Below are 24,275 nucleotides of genomic sequence, written 5' to 3' on the forward strand. Positions count from 1 at the left end.
GGGTTGCTAGAAGTTTAACCCTTATGTGGCCGACAGGGTACCCGGGTACCCAGCACCCATTTAAAATACACAGTGCAGAAAAAAGCACAAAGTTTGTCGGACACATAACGGTTAAACTAAAAAATCAATCGCGTTGGTTTACATGAGGTGTCGTTCAAACCAACGAGGATAAACAGTATAATTCGACACTGATTTTTCATTTGGGCCTAACTGACATTTTCGAGTTCTTTTCATCGATCCTCTCTTTGTGTTATCACATAATGTGTATTGAGTTTTCCAAAGATTTTTTGGTTGAAATGCGAAAAAGACGACTACATGTTGCTATAGAAACAAAAAGAATAATGATTTTGTTTGTTTTGATCAAGATATTAGCAAAAGAGAGAGTCGACGAAGAGAAATCGATCAAGTCAGTCAGCCTTATGAAAAATCATTGTCGAATTCTCCTTGATGAAGGCGAAATGACGCGCAAGACAAGTGAACAAGAATCGAATACGAAGGATGCGAACTGGTGAATTAAACCAAAACAGAAGAGGACTCCGTGGACGTTGCGGGAAGCGAGAATCAACTGGACGAATCAGAGTTTAACATTTTCATTTTCAATGAGTAAAATTCAACGTGAATTTTGAAGATTCTCAACTCAGGGATCAAAATAAAATTCATTTTGGTGAATGAATTTTTTCACCTATTTAGTCATTTTTCTGTCACTGACAATTTTCACTGAGAAATAAAACTGGACCGTAACTCCCGATTATACTTCCAATTACCTCAAAACTTGTGTATAGTAGTTAATTAGAATATTAATTATGTTCTCTATTTGTCCATTAAGTCGGATTGTGCGTCTGTTAACAGGAATTGGACTTTTAACGACGTGCGAAAAAATATTCGTGACAGAGAATTGAATGAAAAAAGAGAGGCATTCAGCTGACAATGAATGTGGCCGAACACGAATGAGAATGTCAATCTTCACTTTCAATCTTCGAATTTTTTACTCTCTGGGACGAATCAATCTACAGCCTGTAGTACTTTTCCTGATAGAGTTTCTTAACCGCTACAGAATTGTGATGCAGCGGCGGTCGAACCAGACACATTCCATGAGTGGATAACCATTAGAGTGGGTCATCGTTGATATGGAAAAATTAAAAATTCAATGATATCCCATCAGATCAAAGCTTTTTTGACCCCATTTCAGGACCCAAATAAGTGTGCAAAATTTGGGCACGATCGGTTATGTCTACGTTTTGCGCATCGAGTTTGAAGTTTGTATGGGGTTTTACATGGGAAAACACACTTTTTTGCATTTCTCTCATAACAAGCTCATTTTTTTCTAAAACCATGTAACCGATAAAGTGAAAACATTGCCTAGGGTGTCCTGAAAAACTTTGTCGAAGACCGCGAAGTGATCTGATGCTTATGAAAAAAGTTATAGCTTTGGCATTGCCTGGCGAAACAGCATGATTTTGTTGCTCTTATTATTCCTTTACATGTTAAAACATAAACACATGCATGCGGTTCGTTGATTATAACTATTTTCACAAGTATCGGATCACTTTGCGGTCTTCAACAAAGTTTTTCAGAACATCCTAGGCTATCATTCAGTAGTATCGGTTAAAAAGTTTCAGACAAACTTTTTCAACTTATGACAAAAATGCAAAAAAAGTATGTTTTCCCATACAAAATCCCATACAAATTTCAATTTCAATGCGCAAAGTGTAGACGCAACCGATCGTGCTCAAATTTTGCACAGATACTCAGGACCCGAAACGGAACCAAAAAAGCTTTGATCTGAGAAAACGGTTCCGATGACCCCCACTAATAATCATACGTGGGATTTGATCGAACTTCTACGCTGCAAGTGGGTCTGCAGAAACGTTTGTCAGTTACGGAAAGCACTCTATGGCCTGAAACAAGCCAGGGGGGGTTGTGGAACCAAAAGTTGGACAGTGAGCTACAATGCATCGGCTTGAAGCGATCTGCCTATGAGACGTGTGTGTGTGTGTACTTCAAGATTGAAAATAATATGGTCCTGGTTGAGTCTGTCTACGTGGATGATATGTTAGTATTCTCAAACAACCAACGTTGGATGGACAGGCAGAAGTAGTACCTTAGTTTGGCCAGTAGAATCATCGTGATGCGGGGTTCACTAGAGACCGCTGCTGAGTGATGCTCAGACAAGAGGGCTACATCAACGATTTGCTGCATCGTCCTAAAGTTGCTGATTACAATATTGTATCGACACCTGCTGATCCGAATAAGAAGCTGATCAAGGAGATGTGTCCGAACGCCGATGAAGATCGAAAGCTAATGCCGTACCGAGAGCTGGTAGGAAGCTTGTAGTACCTAGCGCAATCGATGAAACCGGGTATTAGTTTCGCGGTCAACATGGTCAGTCAGTTTTGTCAAAATCCAGGCAAGATAGACGACGGCCAAACAGATATGTACTGCGATACTACCCGATTATTTTTTGCACGGCTCTAGTTTTCGCTATAACTCAGTCATTTTTAACCGATTCTCATGAAATTTTGTGCACTGATAGTACTAACCGTGCCTACATGTGTACAAAATTTCATGAAAATCGGTTAAAAATTTACTGAGTTATATCGACAACCAGACCTGTGCAAAAAAAAGAATCGGGTGTACCTGAAAGGTACCAAGCCGTGGCAACTGACCTAATCGAAGATATCGGAGGAGGGATCCGTCAGCTACAGTGACGCAGATTGGAATAATGATTCTGATACTCCTTGAGTGTAGAATTAGCAACTAGTTAAAATACACATAAATAAAAACAAAAAAAAAAGATTCTGATACTCGTTGATCGATCAACGGATACGTCTTAAAACTTAAAAGAAGCAGGTGGTGTGATTTCCTGGAGCTGTCGGAAGCAGGCCATATTCGCTCTATTTTCCATGGAAGCGGAGTATACGGCTGTTTTGGCGGAGAATATGGCTCTAGTGGCGTGGACTACGAGGAATGATGGATGGAGTATCTGATACCTACTGTGAAAATCGACAATTTAAGTGCTGTGCGTCTGGCAAAGAAAAAGTTGGCTCTTTCATTCCTACGGCTTTTTTATGGGAATGACGTCATGTTCCATATTTGTAAACATGACGTCACTCCTATAAGAACGCCGTAGGAATGGAAGAGCCGACTAGTTTCCTATCGCCGCACCTATGGTCCACTGCACGAATTTACTCTAGCCTGCTTACTCTCACGCGAAATTTGACGTTTGAGCGGTGTCGCGTTTGAGCAAATTTCGCGTGAGAATAAGCAGGCCAGCATAAATTCGTGCAGTGGACCATGGTCCACTGCACGAATTTATGTTGGCCTGCTTTCTCCCACATGAAATTTGACGTTTTAGCGGTACTGACACCGCAATTTCCTGTGAGAGAAAGCAGGCCAGCACAAACTCGTGCAGTGGACCATGGGTAAATCCACATCGCTCGTTGCCACTAGTTGCCTACTCAATGAGATTCATGTTTAGACAATGGATCACTGAAGCCGACTTTTGCACTACTCACCACATCAAAACAAAAGTGCCACCGTCCATATGATAACACAGTGACAGCAGTCGAGTTACGTCAAACACACAAGGCTACGGTGGCGCTATCTGTTCATTTCATAGCGGTCGTTTGAGTTATTTTAGTGATCCATTGAATTGAATTTAATATGAAAACGGCTATAGTATACTTTGGGTACAAGTAGCCGGTAAATCCACAATAGATAAAACGATGAAGGCCATGATGAAGGCCCTTGGAATTCTGTAGTTCAAGATTAAGGGGAAACAATAGAAACTAAGTAATCGTTGAATTGTTTATAGTAATTCAAATATGTATCATAATAGGCTATGAGATTTTTTTAAAATACTGACTCACGGTAAACAGAGCTATGTGATATTTATGCCGTGTACTGACTGTTATTAGTTACCCGAACCTCGCCTGAGTGAGACGTGTTTTATCACTTTTTTTTCTCAATGTTCACATAGTTTTTGAAGTCTTTTTTCCGCTGTATCGCTCTGTGCATCTTATTTCTCCGATCGTGTTTGATGTAGGGTAAGAAATCAAACTTTGAACTAGTCAAATTGTAATCTTAATTTGAACCATTTCAAAATTCATTAAAACGACGTACTTTTCAGGCAAATATTGTCCCGAAAAGGATGGTCAACAGCTTTCCGTAATATAACCTGATAACATGGACTTTAAAAGCATTGAAAAATGCGTTTTTGTCATGGAAAACAGGCAATTGAAAAATCACTGAGATTCCACCCATTTCCCCCCAGAGAAAGCACATTTTCGGTGCACTCGTACAGCTCATGCATTGTATCACACGCAATAAGTGAACACGTCAAATGAAAGCTTATTTATCGTAGAATCGACCAACCGAATAATATTCCGCATTATTTGTCATAAAATTATCGAATTTAAGTAATTCTTACTTGGAGAATCTTATCTTGAATTGAACCATTTGAAATCTAGATTTGAACTAGTGAATGGGGGCGAGCTTCCAGTGTTGGCCTGCAGACTGCGCTAGTGGTTGCTTTGTTTACTCTTGAGCGATGGAAAATTCCAAATTTAATTTTCGAATTCCTGAAGGATTCCGAACATTCTGAGCTGAAATTCCATTGGCTAATGAAAAAGAGTTATGAGAATTAGCAGATCCATGTGATTTTTAGTTGATTAGCATGAAATTGGCTGTTGCGGGAATTGCTCGAGCTGCTGCCGCCACTAGTTCAAATCTAGATTAAAATTGGTTCAAATTATGATTACGATGGTTCAAATTAAGATTAAAATCACTATTGACAAATAATTGAATTTCTCAATGAAATTTGGTGCAAATGTTAACTTTTTGTCACTTTACGGAAAGCTTATACCCGTGGCTTTCATATACGTGAGACCTTACCGTAGTAAATTATTTCCATGTGGACGAAAAAATCGATCAAAAGTGCCGCTGCTTCAGAAAGCCGCAATTTGGTTCAATTCATGATTACCTACCCTATGATGTAGCATTGCCTTGATCAATTAAAAATATTGTTTTCTCTGGATTTTTGCTTTCAGTTACAGCCCTGGAACTCCACACGGTCGAACGCCGAGCAGTCTCCAAGGAAGTGCGGAGAAGCGCACCACTAGGCAGACAGAAAAACGACCCCTTGAGCCGGCTGAAAGTAACGAAAACTCGCCCGCCTCTTCAAAGAGTCTTCGTCTTGACCAGTGAGTATGAGCGGATACGTTACTACTGCATTTAGACATGTTCAGCTCCTATCTTTTACACAATCTTTAGGGATATTGTCCCGTTGAACGGGTTCAGCTCATCGTCGGCAATGACCCCGGTGCGAAGCAATGAAAGTTTCTCCCTTGCATCGGGCTCTTCAGCAGAATCTCTTAAACCGCGAAGCCCTCGCATCAAAGCTCAGTTGAAACGACAGTACTCGGATGACGTGGTGAAGGTAACTGACATTGCTTTAGACTATAGTACATAAAGCTTAAATTCAGTATAATTGTCTGATCTACACAGCTGAAGGCGTTGATGGACAAGATGGACGATATCGATAAGATCAAGCAGCTGGCTGCGGACGCTCTTCAGGAGGACATCAATCGCTGGCAGCAGAAGCTACGTAGCCTAGTCAAGGAGTACACTTCCCGTCTCAGTGAGGTGAAGCAAAAGCAATGGGTAAGTGTGAAAGATATTTTAACTAGCGGTACAGTAGAAATATTCTGGAGTGTATTTTCTGTTGTGCATTTCTATTCAGCATATTTATTCTTTTTCATTTCAGTGTAAAAGTTGTGAACACGAATCCATACTGCACTGCTGCTGGAATACGTCCTACTGTTCACGGGAGTGCCAGGAGAAGGACTGGCCAACGCACAAAAAGTTGCACAAATTTTCCACCAAACACCAGCACTAGAAACGATCTGCTCTACAACTTACCAGTAAGTTAATCGCTTTCCTTATGTCGATCTCTTATTATCGTCGCTGTCGAACCGTACATTTTCAATGTGGTATTACTACCTGTAAGCAGTATCTCCGTTCCTGAGTTTTTGTTTTGTATTTAGTTTATATATTACTGCGATATCATGAATTTTGGGCAGTAACACGAGAACAAAGACACACATGAATTGCACATGTATCGTTTTTGTTGAAAGTCATTTGTTGAATTTAATAAACATACATAAATAATATTGTTGTTAACATTGTATGATATGGTCGAGAGTGAACAATCCATTGCGGAATAGGTTTAAACGCCATTTGTTCTTTATTGAGAATTAAGAGCTGGGCTGACAATCGTCCTTCTCGTTACCGCTCCGTGAAGAAAACAATAAAATCATCTTCGTCCGAAAGAATAACGGTGACGACTAGACTTTTCGTCGCCCACAAAGCGCTTCATGACGAAGCTCAATCATAAATAGTCGACCACCAACTTTTCGTCGTCCTCTTTGTTCGTTGGACTGTTGAGCAATACCAGTTCTGAACAATTTTACTTTGCAGCTGGAAAGCACGTAAGACTAGTGTGCCTAAGAATGGCAAGCACGTACCGCACAGTGTCGTTCGTTGTACTTCTGTCATCACCGGTATGACGTCTTTTGGTATTCTTATCGTGGAGGATATAGAGTACTCCGAAATGCTTAATATAAGGGACATACGTTGGACTGGCAGATTGGCCACAATGGTAAATGGTAACGTACGTGGAACAGTTCCACCGAAACGGTGGACTACCGGTTGATGGGGGAAGTGATATTCCACCATGGCTTCTTTAAGCAGTATTTACCTACACCGTTTCGGTCATGCGGTTTCCCTGAGTGTCGGGTGTGTACAATTTCTGAAGAAACGGCGGAAGACGGTGGCCCTGGCTGAAAAACAAAAAGACGTGCTGTCAAGCATTTTGTACAATCATGGCCAATTTTCATTCGCATGATAGATGATTTTTTTCCGCTACACTGCCCCCACTCGCATAACAGTCCCATATGCATAGGAAACCCAGCAAAGATGGGACTGTTATGCGAGTGGGGGCAGTACAGCTCAAAGTACTGTATGGATAATTATGAAATTTCGTAATACCCTAGTAGGTATCAATGTCAACCATTGATTTCTTTCTTAAAACTACTACACCTTACATTTGAATTATTTTATTAAATTTTATTTTTCTGTCTTCAGAACTGCCAAACACATTTTGTGATCATAGAATGAACAAGATGCAAAATATTTGGCCAAGCCCTCGGTTAATCCGTACTTCCAGTCGCATCCGTAGCAAATGCTATCGTGTTCATTATACTCCGCATCAAGCGTGATACTCTGGTCACTGTTCAGCGAGACAACACTGAAGTTGTGGTACATACAGGCGCATAATATCTGCTCGGGTTGACTAGGATTAGGTTTCAATCGCCAAACACCACCTCCGAGATTGATTTCGCTGATACAGCTCCGCATAGATCTCGTGTCGAACAATCTGATGCAGTCGTCGTAGCTGCCCGTAACCAGAAGGTGCTCCCTGTTGTGGAGCGAAAGTAAAGACGTAACACCTGCTCCGTGGGTTTTATTCTTCAGTCTCAGCATAGCAGCGTCAGCACATCGAATGTCGTAGACACATAGGAGAATATCGTCTCCACCTGAAAGCAAGAGATTTGACTATGACGCTTTTCATAGGAAATTATGTAAAAAAACACGAACCCGTGTAGAGTATGTTCTGATCGGTTTTGTCAAAGGCACATATCCACGCTTCGAAGGAGTGAGCATTCCAACGGCTGGTGCATTGCATTCCGTCCGATGCATTAGTTATCAGGGAGATGCCCCCTTTAGAGTCGCTAACCGCTGCCTTGTCTCCTCCTAAAGACCAATCAATCGAGAGAGCTAACTGCTCGCCTTCGGAATCGTTAGGGATCTTCAGCGTGTCCCTTTGGATCAATTGTTCGTCCGAAGATAATTTGAACATGGCAACCTCACCACTGGCGTCCACCGTGGATAAAATGGCGTGTGATGGGTGCCATTTCTGATCCAGTATTGCCGCAGTTTCTATGCACTGTGTGTTTTTCAGTACATTTTCTGCCGAATCGTAGTTGAACAGCAATATTCGACCTTTGCGAACAGTTTGGCTCGTATTGCTCGTTAGGGATTCTCCTTTGTCGTCTAGTTGATATGTTCCACAGACAAACAACTGCTGGTACGGATTGTGAGGGCACCATTCTACAGAATCAGCGGAATATACAGTATCATAAGTATGTAGCGTGGTAATAGTTGATGGCATTTTGAAATCTGAAACGGATAGTGAAAGAAGCATTATTATTTGGTATGATGGCTATATGTGTTATGAAAAGTCTTGGAAAGGTCATGAAAAGTATTCTAAATTTGACCTCAGTTTCTGAAAGTACCTACTTAAACCACCGACAAACCGATGTGACAGCTCATACATTTTTTTTCAATTTTCTTGACTAAACATTATCATTTCAATCACTACCTTTATCTGTACGATGATTTACACAGCTTCATCTTCATGAGCGCGTGCGAACAGTTGTTTCAACTTGTCATATTGTTTAATACAGTTCGAAGCATAATAATTGTCAATAAATGTTTTGCGTAATAAGAAGAATACGTTATACCTAAATCTTAACATTCAGTTACATTATTCTTACTAATTCTGGGAATGTGCTCGGATGTCACGTCGATTTGTCGTTGTTAAAATAGCAATATACAGGGGATACTCAAAATAACTGGGACAGGTAAAATTTTAATTTTTCAAAAAATGTTCAACTCGCTGTAACTTTTTGAAAAGGGCATCAAATATTCTCAAATTTTTACTGTAAGTTCATCAACTAGGGTGCGAGCACCGGTTTTGGCCAGCCTAAGGGGAATCATTTTTATAAAAATATCCAATAATCCAATGAAAACTACCAATGCGAAAGGTTTCGATCTATACTCTATTAGAAAAATGCAGAAATCAAGCTAATACTTGATTTTTGTATTAAAAGTGGCACTGGCCAAAATAGAAGCCTTGCCGCAGTTTTGGCCATATTCTCTGCTTTGGTTTCTATTTTGGCCAATCACGTGTATTTCTTATGGGAGTGGCCAAATTAGAAGCACCCTGGCCAAAATAGATATATAGGGGTAGGCGGGGCATAATGAACAGGTGGGGCATAATGAGCACCTTGTATTTTCACTGTAAATCTTCAAATTAACAAAACAAGTTGCTTGATGGCAGCCTTATTATCTAAAATCCAATGAGTTGATGACAAAACATTAGTCAAAAAATCCGTTTACCTTGAAATATTAATCAAAATGCGTAAAGTGGCCATATACTGGGAAAATATTATAAGAATCAGGTGACCTAAAATAAGGTTTTGGGTATCGAAATCACAACTTAGTGGGCATCTATCGATTTTCTTGATATTCCCTAGGCCAATGAAATGTATTTGTAACACTTATCAACTATTTGTATAATTATTTTGTAGAAAAAATATGCTTCAAAGAGTTGGTAGTAGGGTGGGGCAGAATGAGCAACTAGTGAAAAAACTAATGAAAATGGTAAACATCTTCAACAAACAAATTTTAATTTTGGTTTTCTCTGTTTTGATGCATATAGTAAGGTTTTGTCTGTAACTTTCAATTTATTAGCTTTAAAATCTCAGTATCTGTATATTATCACCGTTTAAAAATTCCTCAATAGAAGACTCATTGGAACCCCACAGTTCCCTACAAATTAAACCCCATAATCCCTTCAAATTCTCATTGATGGTTGCCGGTATGCTTTATCATTGACAAGAATAGTCAATTAGCATTTGATTGTGTACAAAACTGATATTGATCATACTGCCCCACCCAGGGTGCTCATTATGCCCCACCCCCAAAACGCAACTCGCGATTTTATACGTTTTTAAAAACATAAAATTCTACTACATTTATAACTTTATTCGGAATTTCAACGATTAGCTTTTGTCAGTTAATGTTCAAATGAGGATTGAACGATAAAATTACACATTGGTTGCACTTAATTTACTGGATTTGGTGGCAAAATGCTTAAGCTGCTCATTATGCCCCGCCTACCCCTAGGAGCTGATTTTTTAAGGAAAATTATTTTTTTCTTCCAGTTTCCAATCAAAATGTATGGTTTTAACAGCTGCATTCGTATTATTATATTAGAATCTACTAGTAAAAAATAAGTTTATGCCAATTTAGATCGTTACAGGCTGAATATCGCACTATGGCCAAAACTCCGGGCTGGCCAAAACTGAAGCTTCTACCCTAGTTGTGTATCAGTGGTTCAAATTTGGAAAAGATCGGGCTATTCTTCACGAAGATATAAAGATTCTAGAAAAGGGTATAATTATTCGATAGCCAACTTTGAGCTTTTATATCTCCGGATTCAATGAACTGATTGCAATGAAATTTTGACCATTCATGACTTTTATGATGAACTCTTAAAAACGTTTAACTTAACTTTAAATTTTTAACAAGAGAAAAAGTTATAACGATTTCATTCATTTCACGATTTTTTAGTAAATTCATCAATTTCTAATATGGATCCCATTACTTTCTCAATTTATTAGCGGCTATGTTGTAACTTTCCTTCAAAACACATTTATATATAAGTCATTTAGAGGGAAATTAATTGAACTATAATTTGCATCTTGAATTTTGAAACGATGTTGAAGTTTTGGATAATTTGGTGTTTTATTAGAAAAATAATCTAATCGTTATAATTTTCTTCCGTGTTAAGAATTTTAAGTTAAGTCAAAGGTTTTTCATAGCTCATTATACAAGTCATGAATGCTCAAAATTTCATTGCATTCGGTTCATTGATTCCGGAGATATAACAGCTCAAAGTTGGCTATCGGATAATTTTACCTTTTTCTAGAATCGTTATAGGCATGGTACACAAATTACGTAACGCTGAAATCGGCATTTTCAGACTCCCCCCTCCCCCTTGTAACGCTTTTTGTATGAAAACCAAAAATATTTTTGTATGGATCGTAACGCTAAGCTGGACTCCCCCCTCCCCCTATAGCGTTACGTAATTTGTGTACGATGCCTAACTCCGTGGACAATGGTCCGATCTTCTCCAAAATTGGACTACTGATACACAACTAGTTGATGGACCTACAGTAAAAAATTGAGAATATTTAATGCACTTTTCGAAAAGTTACAGCGAGTTGAACATTTTTTGAAGATTGAAAATTTTACCTGTCCCAGTTATTTTGAGTAACCTCTGTAATTAACTACATAGTCATATTCTTGATACAATCTATAATTGATTTTTTAGAAGCATTACGCATTTAAAAAAATGCATATTTCCAAGGCGTTTTCGTGTTTCTTTTCTAAACTTGATTCATTCAAATGAAGGATCTCCTGGATAACTGTCTGAAGGCATTTATAAAGCAATCACTGCTGAAGGATCTCTTTAAGGCTCAAATGAGAATTGCATTATCCAAAACTGAAAAAAGCACTTTTCTCCAGAATGACGAAAAAACGAACAAAACCAGCATGTTTCTGCAATGAAATGGTTCAAAAAGCGTGGGTATTATGGATTCCTTGCCTAATTTGATGCTGTATTAACGAGATTTTAAGTCCAAGGCTAGTTCTTCTCGGGACCCACGCTTTACTTCCCTTCCGAAGGAAGAGAACTCACATTTTACGAGTTTGTCGTGTTGTTTACGTTACAAAAAATGGAGAAAACAACAACAGGGTTACAAAAAGATTTGCTAAAAAATCATCAAATTAAGCAAGGATTCAAAATACCCACGCTTTTTGTACCATTTCATTGCGGAAACGGAGAATTCGCTTTCTCACCATACAAAAATCAGCTCATTACTACAAATCTAGTACTTCACCGAGTGTGTCCTATTGAGCCTTAAAGAAGATTTCTTGGAGGACTTGCAGAAGAAATTTCTGAAAGAATCCCGGAAGATATTCCTTTAGGAATCTCGGAAGTAGAATTCCTGGTGCATGAATCCCATACTGAATTCCTGAATTCCGCATCTAATCCTTAACGTTTTCTGGTGAACGATAACAAACATTCAAATTACCAGATCAGTTCTTTTGAGTAGTTCCTTTCAGGTGGTTCTGATGGGATGGCTGGACACATTCCGGCGGTTTTTCCGCCGGAAACGTTGTCCGGTCGTTTTTGGTGCCGTAATGTGTCGGGACGGACAAGTCCGGGTAGTAGCTTTGCGAAGGATACACCGGGCTGTACGAGCTCTGCTGGCCGTTCTTCAGGTGGGGATAGTTGAAGAACGTAGGAAATGCGGCACCAAATTCATGATAATTGATGGGATAGTTTTTCGACGCCGGAGGATAAGGTTGGTCCCTGCATATCGGAGGGGCCGGTTCCGGATTCTGTGGAATGACTGTGGGATTGTGATGCGTCGTATTGGTCGCATTCGTCTGAGGAGGTGGTTGTTGCTCGGCTTTGATTTCATTTGGGTTTGTATTTTTCATGGGTGTTAAATCTTGCACTTGTTCTTGAGCAGGTTGATTCTGTTGTTTGTTGTTCCGGAATAATCGTGCATATTCTGCCTTTTTGCGGTTCCTTTCCATTCGTTCTTCGGAACTTTCTGTTAGGAATTTATGACGGGCTCGTGCTGCGGCTTTCTCAAGTCTTATCTTTCTTTGATCAGGAGTTTCGGTGGCTCTTATTTCTCGCATTCTTTGAGCCAGTTTGGCCTTTCGGATTGCCTTCTGATCGGGGGTCTCCATGGCTCTCCTCAGTCTCTGTCTCATTGCATTCCGCATATGACGCAAGGCACGCTCCGCATCTGACTCGTTTTGTCTTCGTCTTCGGTTGGCTTCGGCGTTTTTAGCTAATCGTATCTTGTACTCATCGTAGGATTCGGTGGCTCGCTTCTGCCGCATTCTTTCGGCGTTTTTGGCCAGTCGCTTAGCTCGAGCTGCTTCGCTTTCCCCCAGCATGCGACGCTGGGCTTTGGTCAAAGGAGGGGGGGTTGTGCTTGCACTTGTCGGGACAGGTGGGGTCGGGGGAACTTGGAGTGGGATTTGGGGAAGCTGCGGCAACTGTGGTATCTGTGGCAGTTGTGGCGGCATGATGTTGTAGATATTTGGTTGGTGCACTGGAAATGACGGATTCATGGCGCGGAGCCTATGTTTTTCGATCCGGAAATCTTATCAAACTATCCACAAAACTCTTTTCAGCTACTTCCTAAATCTGCAGGACTGACGTTTACATGTCAGCCTGCAAAATGGTACTAATATGTATGTGCATCGCTCTGCGTATGCGTGAAAGAAATGCTTGAGAAAACTCGTACATGACATACGCGGAGATGACAATATGTTATGTTAATGTCTTTCATATGCGCAGAAATGCACATATGTGAAATTTTAAAAGGATAGTTGAACTTACCGTTTCCCAGCAGATTGCCTTCAGGACTCAATGGTTCAATTAAAGAAGTTTCACTATGGTCTTGTCACTAACCATACACTTTGTAATTTGCCGGGTAGACCCACAAAAGCATAACATCACTCGTTTGTTTTGATCCAGTAGAGTATGGTATAAATAGAAAGTTTGAATCAAAGGAATGCATGTGCTAGAGAAACGTCACGTCAGTGTGGGTTGGCGTTGCTTGAATGAGTGGACATATTTTGAATAAAAAAAATCCGAAAAATAAAAGCTGGTAAAAAAGTCAGTTATTGAAATCAATCGAAGGAACGTGTGCGATAATTAATACTGGAATAAAAGGTTGAATTATAATTTGTAAAACGTATCATATCTTTCATCGGTTCGAATAACCACATTGGTCGAAGGTACGACTTAAAGCACATGCAATGTTGGAGATGCGAAGTAAATTTAAATCGATTTTTAGGATTGCGCATCATTAAGGTAATCTCTATAGTAATATATGTAAAGAGCTCCCTCCCCATAGATATTCAATCTTGACGCGATGGCTTAACCCATTAGCACTTTGTGCGCCAATTTTTCCACTTCTGCTTGAGCCTTAAGGTGGGTAAAGGTGGAAAAATCGGCTGTAAATGCTAATGGGGACCAGAGGAGTATCCGCAGTGAGCCTGTCACAATTTTCTAAGCAATGTCATAATTCAGCTCGCATAGACCCAATATCATAGGATTTGACGAACGTAACGTAAGGTTGGGCGTGGGAGGTCTCTGCGTTACACTGAACATTTACACTAGGAATCTAGAAGATAATTGACGCTAGAAACAGCTTGACTGCCCCCACTCGTATAACAGTCCCATTTGTAAAAAGAAGGAATTGAGTAAACAGCGTTTGAAGTTTGACAACTCGTTTCCATGTAAAACATTGGAAAATTGTCATAATATGAAGAATATTTCGAACATCTCCCCTAGCCAAGATCACAGGGTTTGACGGTATTAAATTGAAGGAAGTTAATTATAATTCTTGTAATGAAAATATCACCTTTAACACTTTAATGCGCCTCCAACGGTTAATGGGGCACGTTCGGTGTAGTACTAGATTTGTAGTAATGAGCTGAATTTTAGTATGGTGAGAAGGTCAATTCTCCGTTTCTGCAATGAAATGATGCAAAAAGCGTGGGTATTATGATTCCTTGCCTAATTTGATGCTGTTTGAGCAAAACTTTGGATAACTATGTTGTTTATATTGCAAGAAATGGAGAAAACAACAACACTGTTCCCCAAAGTTTTGCTCAAACAGCATCAAATTAGGCAAGGAATCATAATACCCACGCTTTTTGCACCATTTCATTGCAGAAACGGAGAATTGACCTTCTCACCATACAAAAATTCAGCTCATTACTACAAATCTAGTACTTCGGCGATCTGTCCTATTGCGAACCGGCTGCTACAGATGGAGTATATCTGGTTTATCAGAAATGCTCGATAAACAGGAGGAACCTGCTAGGGCTTAGTAGTTTCTATACTCAAAAAACAGTTCCAGTCGGTTAGTCGGGAAGGGTTGCGAGAGTCGTTGTGAATCATAATGAAAACATTTGTGCTTTGTGACGAATCTTGGGATCTTTTTGGAGTCAGCAGACTTGGAATTGTTGTCTGGGCTTTCCACTATTCGGTTAATTTTAACAATCAATTTGCAACAAATAGTAGTATCTCGTGTATTCAAATTACTCATTCACAGTGCTGACATTGTATTTACTTGTGATTAATATTAATTTTAATTTTCAATATCAGTATTTTTATATGTGATAGTTGTTTTGTGAGTAAACCCTAATATGTTATGAATGTCTAATGCTTAATAATGTTTTCTTGCCATATCAATTTAAAATAACTAAGAAACCGAAACCAATAGTGTGAAAGTGCAGCATTTAATAGTGCTTGCTTATAGATTCGAAGCCAACGGGTGATCAAGACTCAAGACCTAAGACTTAAGACGCATACTTGACGAAATCGACAAAAACTGACTACTTCGTCTATATATATGTATATATATATATATATATATATATATATATATATATATATATATATATATATATATATATATATATATATATATATATATATATATGCTACATATATATATTTATACATATTTATACTAATATAAGTGGACCGCGGAGCTGTGCGGCCCAGTATTTCCTTTTATTTCTTAATTTCAGAAAATGCCATATTTTTGAAGAAAATCTATCCTGGTACACTCACGAAGTTCCCCAACACAAACGGAAATTGTCCGGAGCAATCAAGATAAGTAAAAACTTTTATAAACAGGCACGCAACTCTTTCTACTACTAGGCAAATAGAATATGTGTTTGCTTATTCATGACATTCGTGGCGGTGCGGAACATTTTATAATATACAGGGGATACTCAAAATAACTGGGATAGGTAAAATTTTCACTTTTCAAAAGATGTTCAACTCGCTGTAACTTTTTGAAAAGGGCATCAAATATTCTCAAATGTTTACTGTAAGTTCATCAACTAGTTGTGTATCAGTGGTCAAAATTTGGAAACGATCGGGCTATTCTACACGAAGTTTTAAAGGTTCTTGAAAAAGGTATAACTATTCGATAGCCAACTTTGAGCTGTTATATCTCCGGATTCAATGAAACGAATGCAATGAAATTTTGATCATTTATGACTTATATGATGAGCTATTTAAAACATTTGACTAAACTTAAAAATTTTTACACGAAAAAAAGTTACAACGATTAGATTATTTTTCTCATATGATACCAATTTATCCAAAACTTCATCATCGTTTCAAAATTCGAGATAGTAATTATAGTTCATTTAAATTCCCTCTAATGACTTGAATATATTTATGTTTCAAAGAAAAGCAACCAAATAGCCGACATTGAATTGAAAAAGTAATGGGATGCATATGAAAAATAGATAAATTTACTAAAAAGCATAGAATAAATTAAATCGCTACAACTTTTTTTCTAACGAATAATTTTAAATTAAGTCAACTGCTTTTCAAAGTTCATTATATTAGTCATAAATGATCAAAATTTCATTGCATTCGGTTCATTGAATTCTGAGATATAACAGCTCAAAATTGGCTACCGGATAATTATACCTTTTTCTAAAATCTTTATAACTTCGTATAGAATTGCCCGATCTTTTCCAAATTTGAACCACTTATACACAACTAGTTGACGAACTTACAGTAAAAATTTGAGAATATTTGATGCCCTTTTGGAAAAGTTACAGCGAGTTGAACATTTTTTGAAAAGTGAAAATTTTACCTGTCCCAGTTATTTTGAGTATCCCCTGTAGGTACCGTATTCAACATTTCTTCAATTCCCCTTTAAATAACTGATCTTTAAATTTTGTATAAAAACTTGTATCTCAATTATTTTCATCATATTAGTTTTCTTTTATTTCAGAATTTTTAAAGCATTATGGTAGAAAGAGTTGGTGTCATGATCCATGCAAAACTTGAAACTGAAAACTCCTTATTTCCCGCTATGGGTTATAGGGAGGGGCGGGTATATTCGAGCCTACTCATCAGTGGAAAGGACTTGCTATGCTAATCGGTTTAGCATAGGGCAGATACAAGTCTAGTAGACGTATCGCCCAGCGATTCAACGCAGATTGGCCACGGCCCGGGGGTGCGTTGATTATAACAGAATAGGGCTCTGCACGAAACTCTCTCCCTCTCCTTCGCTCTTATTGAGATTTTGTAAACAACAAGGCCAGGAAATGTCAAAATTCCATACAAAATCAAAACAGTGCAGTGCCCTATAACAGAATATGAAGAATATTTCGAACATCTCAGATTGCATTGCACGTAAAATATTCCGTTTAGGTATTACGGTGTCACAGTTAACAGTTAAATACAGTGGTTGCAGTCTATAGCAACTGACAGTTATGTGACGTCTGTCAGTTGTTGCAGTTATCGAATTTCATTCGGTAAGTGAAAAGTGAACATATTGCACTTAACAAACGTCTACTGTAGTGACCGGCTTGTGATTAGAAAAATGGTTTTTTGGGGAGAAAGTAGCATAACAGTGATATTAGTATGTAAACAAACATTATTTTTGAGTATTTTAAACAAATCTAGTGACTTTATTCTTTTGCAGTATGATATCAAAGCAAATGCTTTTAATCGAAGAAAACGTCTGGCTGCAAACTTCGTTCAAATATAAATGATAGGACAAATTATAACATTAAAGCCTGTGCAGAATTTCATGTTCGGTGCTTCAAGAAGTAGTGAAGTTGATCAACACTCTTCATTTGAATTGTGAAAACTGCAGTTTTTTTTCAGTTTTCGATTTTATCCTGATTTTGTCGTATCTCTAATGATAATCGTGTATTTGCACATACTGCAATGGGTCAGATACCCAAAAAACAATTCTAGATTTATTAGAAATCAATTCTAGATTTAATAGAATTCTTGAATGCTGTTATCTGACAGATCTCGTGTTTATCTAAGCCTTTTTATTCAGAAATTCATTAAGTTCATTTTTTATTAACACAGTAGACGTATTGCATCTTTTAGCACAGCTTAGCACTTTACGCCTTAAATAAGTTCAATGAAATTAGACTTCCACTTTCTTCTTAACTACCTCACAGAAGCGCTTAATCGGAAATTTCCTGCAGGGCGTTTGCGATCCTGTCCTGGTACTGCATCATATCCGAATCGGAAAAGACGGTGCTCATCTGCTCGAAAGTTTCCCGGAGGAAATCTTCCCGCTTCTGGCGTGTCCTGAGCATCCGATCGATCTCCCGTTTGACTCGCTGTCGAAGTCGATTCTTGACCTTTTCCATGGCTACCCGAATGTCCTCTTTGTTCATCCGTCTTCGTCGGTTGAGCTCCGCATTGCGCTGTCTTCGGATGGCTTTCTGCTCTGGGGTTTCGTTTTGACGCTTGAGCCGTTGCTGTAACGTGTGCCTCGCCCGGCTGAGGGCTTTCGTGGTCAATTTTTTTTCCAGATCTTCTTGTTTGATTGAACGGACCACCACCTTCGCTCGATCTGGCTTTTCTCGATCGCGATTTTTGTTTTCTATGCTTTGACCATTCGCGGTTCCTGCGACACTATCCTCCGAGATAACCGGTTTCGAATCTTTACTGGCGTTACTTGTTGTCTCCAGCCCATTCAAACTGCTAGAGTTAGGATTGTAGAGCGCGGGAGATTTATCGTAATCGAAGTGCGACTGATAGTGATGATGGTAGAAGTTAAATTCTTCGATACTGAACGGTGGCGGAACGAAATCTAACGGGGTCGTGGGGTGTTCTTGGAGGTTCATCTGATGCAGGTATGCGTAGGGCGATGAGTATCTACCGCAGCCATCCATCTTGTACTGGAATTGACGGCCAAAAGGCGTTCCGCGATTCACTAATTACCGTACTCTGCACCCAAATTGTCCAAACATTTCACTAGTTTTTAGAAGTTGAAAATAAAATCTACATAAAATTTTGCTTGTACGGAAATCTAATGTTATATGGAATATTTTCTTCGACATTTGTAAATAAAGTTTGACAGTTCTCTTTCGGTGCGTGAAAAACGAGTGCGTTCAAATTTATTATTTTCATTAGGGATGTCAACCATTAATCCATAAATGGCTGATTGAGTTCTTTAGGGGTATCCGGGTTAATTCAAAATCGGATTCTTTACCCAAAAAATAGTCAAAATCTAAAATTTAATTATTTTTGGAGTCCGGGAACTATATTTAAAATGCATTTAAAGCACCTGATCTAACCTCACTTTGTCTGACAGTTGAGCGAGCTTGTTTACAAGGTATTAGAAATTTTAACGAGCGGTGACAATTGAATTTACGTTTTCCGTCCCGAATCCATTATGATACGGAAATATCGATCATTTTCATCTCTACTACAGTCGGAATCCGCTCGTTGAGCCACAACCTCCACCCAACCAACGAATTCGATTCGCTAGTTGGGTGAAGTGACAGCAGCACAAGGGGCGTGCGCATTGTGTTTTTTAAATCATGTTTGGGTTAGAAGCAAAAAAGAAAAATTTTCAATTTGTTTTACATTTAGAGCAAAACTGATACGTTTTGCAAGATACATATATGGCCAATGCGAGAAATAATTATTTTCACCCATTTTCAGTCGGTGAAGTGAAAATATAGATGTTTATGAAACCACCCGAACCAAAAGCAAGCACAAAACACTTTCAATGATCGACAAAATAAAGATTGCCGATGTTTTGCATTTGTTTCGAAGTAATTGTACAAATACTTTTTCTTTTAAGAAATATGAAATAGAAATTCTTCTCGATTATCAGTAAAGTTTAAGCAACCAAAAACTCATTGGCTCGCTCCTCGGAATTACAAATTGGTTGTCATTTTCAGTTTGACATTGAATTATGACATCCAGGTACTTTTTAGTTGGCTGACAGCTCAACTAACGGGGCCCCAACTAAAAAGCCACCCAACTATTAAGCCCCCAACCAGCGAGTCATGACTGTAGTACAAAATCAATCGTCTAATTGGGTTCTTTAGGGGTATCCAGGTTATTGCTTAATCGGAATCGCTGTCCAAAAATTAGTCGAAATCCAAAATTTCATCATTTTTGGTGCCCGGGAACTATTTTTAAAATACATTTAAAGTTTGTAAAACAAAGGAATCGGAACGCAATAAAATCACCTTATACTCAGAAAAATTAGCTCTTTCGATTAGGATAAAGAAAAAGGCAATATTTAACTCATCTCCGCCAGAGACTAAGGCCATGTAAACAAGCTCGCTGAACTGTCAGTGCACGGCTTCGTGACGTCATCTTGCAGTATCCTATTGCGGAGATTCCACCTGTTTAGACTACTGCGCGAAAATTAGTTGCGTGGATTTTTCTTGAGTGGGCCCACAGATATTAAAACAGACCGGGTCCTGGTAAATATGAGGATTTTTTTTTGTTCGGGTCAAACTATCATTTTATAGATTGAACTGTCATTCTATCCATGAAAATTAAACTGTTTTGGAAAAATGAGCTTTTTCAATAAGGCTATAAAAAATAGCAATATTTTATTCACTAACGATTCTATAACATTCTCCAGAAAACCATTCCCCAGAAAACCAATCCCCAGAATTCCATTCCCCAGAAAACCATTTCCCAGAAACCCATTCTGCAGAATGTACCATTCCCCAGAAATCCATTCCCCAGAATGTACCATCCCCCAGAAAGAAAATAAAACTATTGTTTCATTTCTGAATGGTTTATATTAATTGCTAAAAATCAAATATTTATTCGTAAAAAATCACCGGAAGAAACATCCTGCCAAAAATTCTTATTTGACAAAAAAATTTTGGAAATAAGCATGATTTTCCTTTACAATAGGCTCCTAAAGTCCTATCGGGATTCTTGTTTTAAACCACAATATTGACTGGTTTGCTGAATATGATACACCGCGCGGCCTTTGTAATGTTCCAAACGCGCATTTGCACGAAATTCCACGCGGCAAATCCTCTTGGAAAGGAACAACCGCACTTGAGGAAACGCCGCAATGTTATCCCCCATAAGAATTGAGTAAAAGGGGAGCAAAAATCGCGGCTGTTCCTTTCCTCAGGGGTTTGCCGCGTGTACTTTTGAGCAAATGCGCTAATATATGGTGCAAGAGTACATAATTACTCATTTTTTTACGTTTTTATTAACCGTAGTTGAAAATATATAATTTTTATTTTTTTTAGCCTTTTGTCTTGTCCCTAGCTTATAACACATACTTTGAGTGATTTTTTTTTCTCCGTGTATGTCAGATAGGAACATTTTTGAAATCCCAGTGCGAAAAATGTCGAGCTCAGTCACATAAGGTTGACCTCAAATGTCAAAGTAGAACTATATACCATTTTACTTATTTCAAATTTTCTCATTATTCCTTTGTTTTTCAAGTTCGAGTAAAGTACAATTCCGATTAGAATACCATGCTTGATCGTAGTATTCAATATAAGCGAGATTTCGTCTTTAATTTTAGGACCCTACAAGCACAGGTGTTCAGAAATTTGAAAAAAAAATAATATTATAGCAATTCAACACCGGTGGTTGTAATAATGCCCATAATTTCCTGAAAAGTCCAATTCGAAAGAACAGCCTATGTAGAAAAGAAGGGAGAGTCTATGTTGAAAATGTAAGCAGTTATAATTTCAAAAATTTTACTAATTGCCTTAATTCCAAGAAAAATATTGTTCAAAAAGAAGGAACATTGTTGGGTTTTTGAATGCCGAAAGGAAACAATGATACTTTTTTCCTTCATTAAAAATATCTATGAGTTGTTATAAGAATTGTTGGCATTAAAACTGCTTATATGTTCACTTTTTCTATTCCATAGTATTGGAATAATGATAAAAGCCCTTCTCATACCGCATGAATGAAGGGCCTTTGAAGCGAATAATTAGGAACAGCCATTGCGATGGATCCCTCCAATCATTTGCGTAAAAAACGTGGTCAGTAACTGACTGTAGTAACAACTGTTGAGTCTTTCCGAGTAACTCAAAGTTTTCGACAAAAAAATCTTTTTAGTATAAACCGGCCATAAACTGGTCTATTAGCATATTGACACTGAACAACATCAGAAGAAAATTTGTTTTCCCTGTAAATTTTGCACATCACAATTGAAACGTTATTCAAGTGTTGCACAATTTTCATAAATCTGTCAAGAATAAAACATTTTAGCAACTGGAATGATGACAGTTCGTGAACTTTTTTTTTTGTGATTGTCGGGTGTGAGGAAACTTCGGGTTTCAATCGCGACGACAATATTGCATCTTGCTTTGCTCTTTAGATTACCGTGCAAATGTTCAAACGTTTGAAATATTATGGCGCCAGCACCAAACCGAATAGCGACGTTTTGACTAGCGACACTTTTCGACTAGCGACACTTTTTTTCAGTACCGGGTGGGGTGCGCTGTGTGCCTTCAATGATGCACTATCATATACGTCACTTCCGATGTATGTTGTAAACAACCCAAAATTAGCAAAAATATTTTTCTCAAAAAAAGTTTTTTGATTTCCTACCGAATTTATAATATTTGTTCACACGTCAAACACCAAAGGAAGTAGCAAGTAAACAAACCGATTATTCCATGCACCACCCAAAAAGTGTAACCGACGCTGAAAAATTCTAGCAGCGAAACGAACCAATGTATGCTAAAACTGGTGGGAACATATATATATTGTGGTGGGACAAAAAAATTTTTGCAGGGGGTCGAATGCGGTGCAAAAGATGCAATAAATGAGTTAAAAAATAAAGTGGCAGTTACGTCGGCTATGCGAAAATGGGCAGACTGGTTAAAATATTTTCAGTGTTAATTCACAAGCAAACATTGAACTCACTCTTCTGTCACTGTCATCGTCATTAACGTCATTAACAATCATTATTTTGTTTTTGCAAAATTTAATCAAAATCAAAATCAAGCATAACTTTTCAATCCGACGTAACTCGAGAATGTAAACAAATCCGGGTTAACTGCTGCATGCATGATTCATAAAGCAAATAGAAGAACCCACATCACTGTTTGATGATTTATTGCTAAATTTGTTTAACTAAGTATATTGTTCAAAACGACGTATCTAACTATTTTGATGTTTACAACTTTACTGATAGATACACCGTTTTGATATATGAGAAAACCAAACGACGTATCTAGCCAAAATCAAAAGTAACAGATACACCAAACTGGCACCATACAAAAGCGACGTATCTGGCATGACGTATCTCTAACCAACCCGGTGTATGTGTATTTTTGTCAAAATACATTGTGAAAATGATATGGAATGAGTAGGTTTTGTTTCTTAGCTAGTGCGTGCTATATCCCTGGTGATGTTAAGCACGAAAAAACTTATGAAAAGTCTTTTTATAAAAAACTATTTTAGTGAAATGGTCGTCAACATTGACAATGGATTTACTCAGATCAGTGAAAAAGTTAGATACGTCGATTTGAAAAATTATGCTTGAAATTATCAAGCGAGTGTTGTTTGTTTATCAACTAGTTTCTATTATTTCGGATTTATTCATTGTTTTCCATAGTTTTCGAAGGATTTTTTTTCTTGCTGAGCATATTTTACATACGAACAATATGGATTATGTTGATATACAAGCCGTTGAGTCGAAGCTAACCGACGTCACAGTAACTCCAATTCCGATGGGAACCAAGCTATCATCTGCTGGCCATGGAAATGTTACCAACGCAAGCTACAACAACCACCACCATCAGCTGCAGCAGCATCAGCACCAACAACAGCAGCCGTTTCAGGTTCAACCGCAGAACTTGACGACCACCGCAGCAGCTTCGGCATCACCCACTCCGTCGCCTTCTGCGTTGGCCCTCGTAACACCGGTGAGCAACTTGAACCACTTCCCGAATAATAATTCCAACCTTTCGAAGTACGCACAGCTACTGATGGTCATTGAGGAGATGGGACGCGACATTCGTCCCACCTATTCCGGGAGCCGTAGTTCAGCCGAGCGACTGAAACGTGGCATTGTTCACGCTAGGATTCTGGTGCGGGAATGTCTGCTAGAGACGGAACGATCAGCTAGGCAGTAATTTGCTTGCGCCCAGTTCAAGGATTTAGTCAGTGAGCGGATTAGGATAAGTCGGATAAATTAGGTATACGATGTAATTACCTAGACATTAGTTGTGTTAAACGGTTTCATAAGTGTTGTACAGGTACTCTTCGATATATTTATCGTACAAATAAATTTCCTGTATCCAAGTGTACGTTATATCGAAGCAGAAAAAATATTCTCTTTTTATGCTGAATTTGTCGTGAAAGAAGTCAGAAATAAATAATAATTTCGGGGAAATTCACATGTCCACGTTTCGGTGAAAGTCCACGTTTTCACGAAAAAGCCATTTCGATTTTTGTGTTTCGGTATAACGTACTTATAGTCTTATACCCTCGATATCACGTACACTCAAAGTTTAACAAGGCTAATGCT

At 38.4% G+C, this 24,275-nt stretch overlaps 3 protein-coding genes across 5 annotated transcripts; 2 read left to right on the forward strand and 1 right to left on the reverse strand.

Moving 5' to 3' along the window:
* Positions 1 to 5,048: 5,048 nt before the first annotated feature.
* LOC115254080 (zinc finger MYND domain-containing protein 11) lies at positions 5,049 to 6,170 on the forward strand (the record flags this gene model as incomplete). The annotated part of the gene is given in 4 exon segments (XM_062858551.1): positions 5,049 to 5,201; positions 5,272 to 5,437; positions 5,506 to 5,661; positions 5,765 to 6,170. Coding segments are annotated over 4 exon segments (607 nt in total), but the record flags the coding sequence as incomplete, so codon positions are not given.
* A 934-nt stretch (positions 6,171 to 7,104) lies between these two features.
* Positions 7,105 to 13,510, reverse strand: LOC109404501 (diphthine methyltransferase-like). 3 transcript variants are annotated; one of them, XM_029863274.2, is made up of 3 exons: positions 13,334 to 13,510; positions 7,657 to 8,238; positions 7,105 to 7,595 (listed from the first exon to the last, which is right to left on the reverse strand). In XM_029863274.2, the coding sequence occupies exons 2-3, from the start codon at positions 8,228 to 8,230 to the stop codon at positions 7,126 to 7,128; spliced, it is 1,044 nt and encodes a 347-aa protein (XP_029719134.2). In that variant the 5' UTR covers positions 8,231 to 8,238; positions 13,334 to 13,510; the 3' UTR covers positions 7,105 to 7,125. The 3 variants fall into 3 exon arrangements, with proteins under 3 accessions (XP_029719134.2, XP_019532943.3, XP_019532940.2); XM_019677398.3 differs by lacking the exon at positions 13,334 to 13,510 and adding an exon at positions 12,003 to 12,644; XM_019677395.3 differs by lacking the exons at positions 7,105 to 7,595; positions 13,334 to 13,510 and adding an exon at positions 12,003 to 13,277 and having other exon boundaries at positions 8,058 to 8,238.
* A 9,757-nt stretch (positions 13,511 to 23,267) lies between these two features.
* Positions 23,268 to 24,269, forward strand: LOC109406306 (uncharacterized). The gene has a single exon (XM_019679401.3). It carries the CDS (start codon positions 23,281 to 23,283, stop codon positions 23,878 to 23,880), a length of 600 nt encoding a protein of 199 aa, XP_019534946.2. The 5' UTR covers positions 23,268 to 23,280; the 3' UTR covers positions 23,881 to 24,269.
* Positions 24,270 to 24,275: the final 6 nt, after the last annotated feature.

Source organism: Aedes albopictus, chromosome 3, assembly GCF_035046485.1.
Source record: "Aedes albopictus strain Foshan chromosome 3, AalbF5, whole genome shotgun sequence".
In the NCBI taxonomy this organism is placed as follows: Eukaryota; Metazoa; Arthropoda; class Insecta; order Diptera; family Culicidae; genus Aedes; species Aedes albopictus.

Coding starts and splice junctions, on each gene's coding strand:
- LOC109404501 (XM_019677395.3), bottom strand. CDS start 13,062: ATGAATCCGTCATTTCCAGTGCACCAACCAAATATCTACAACATCATG.
- LOC109406306 (XM_019679401.3), top strand. CDS start 23,281: ATGCTTGAAATTATCAAGCGAGTGTTGTTTGTTTATCAACTAGTTTCT.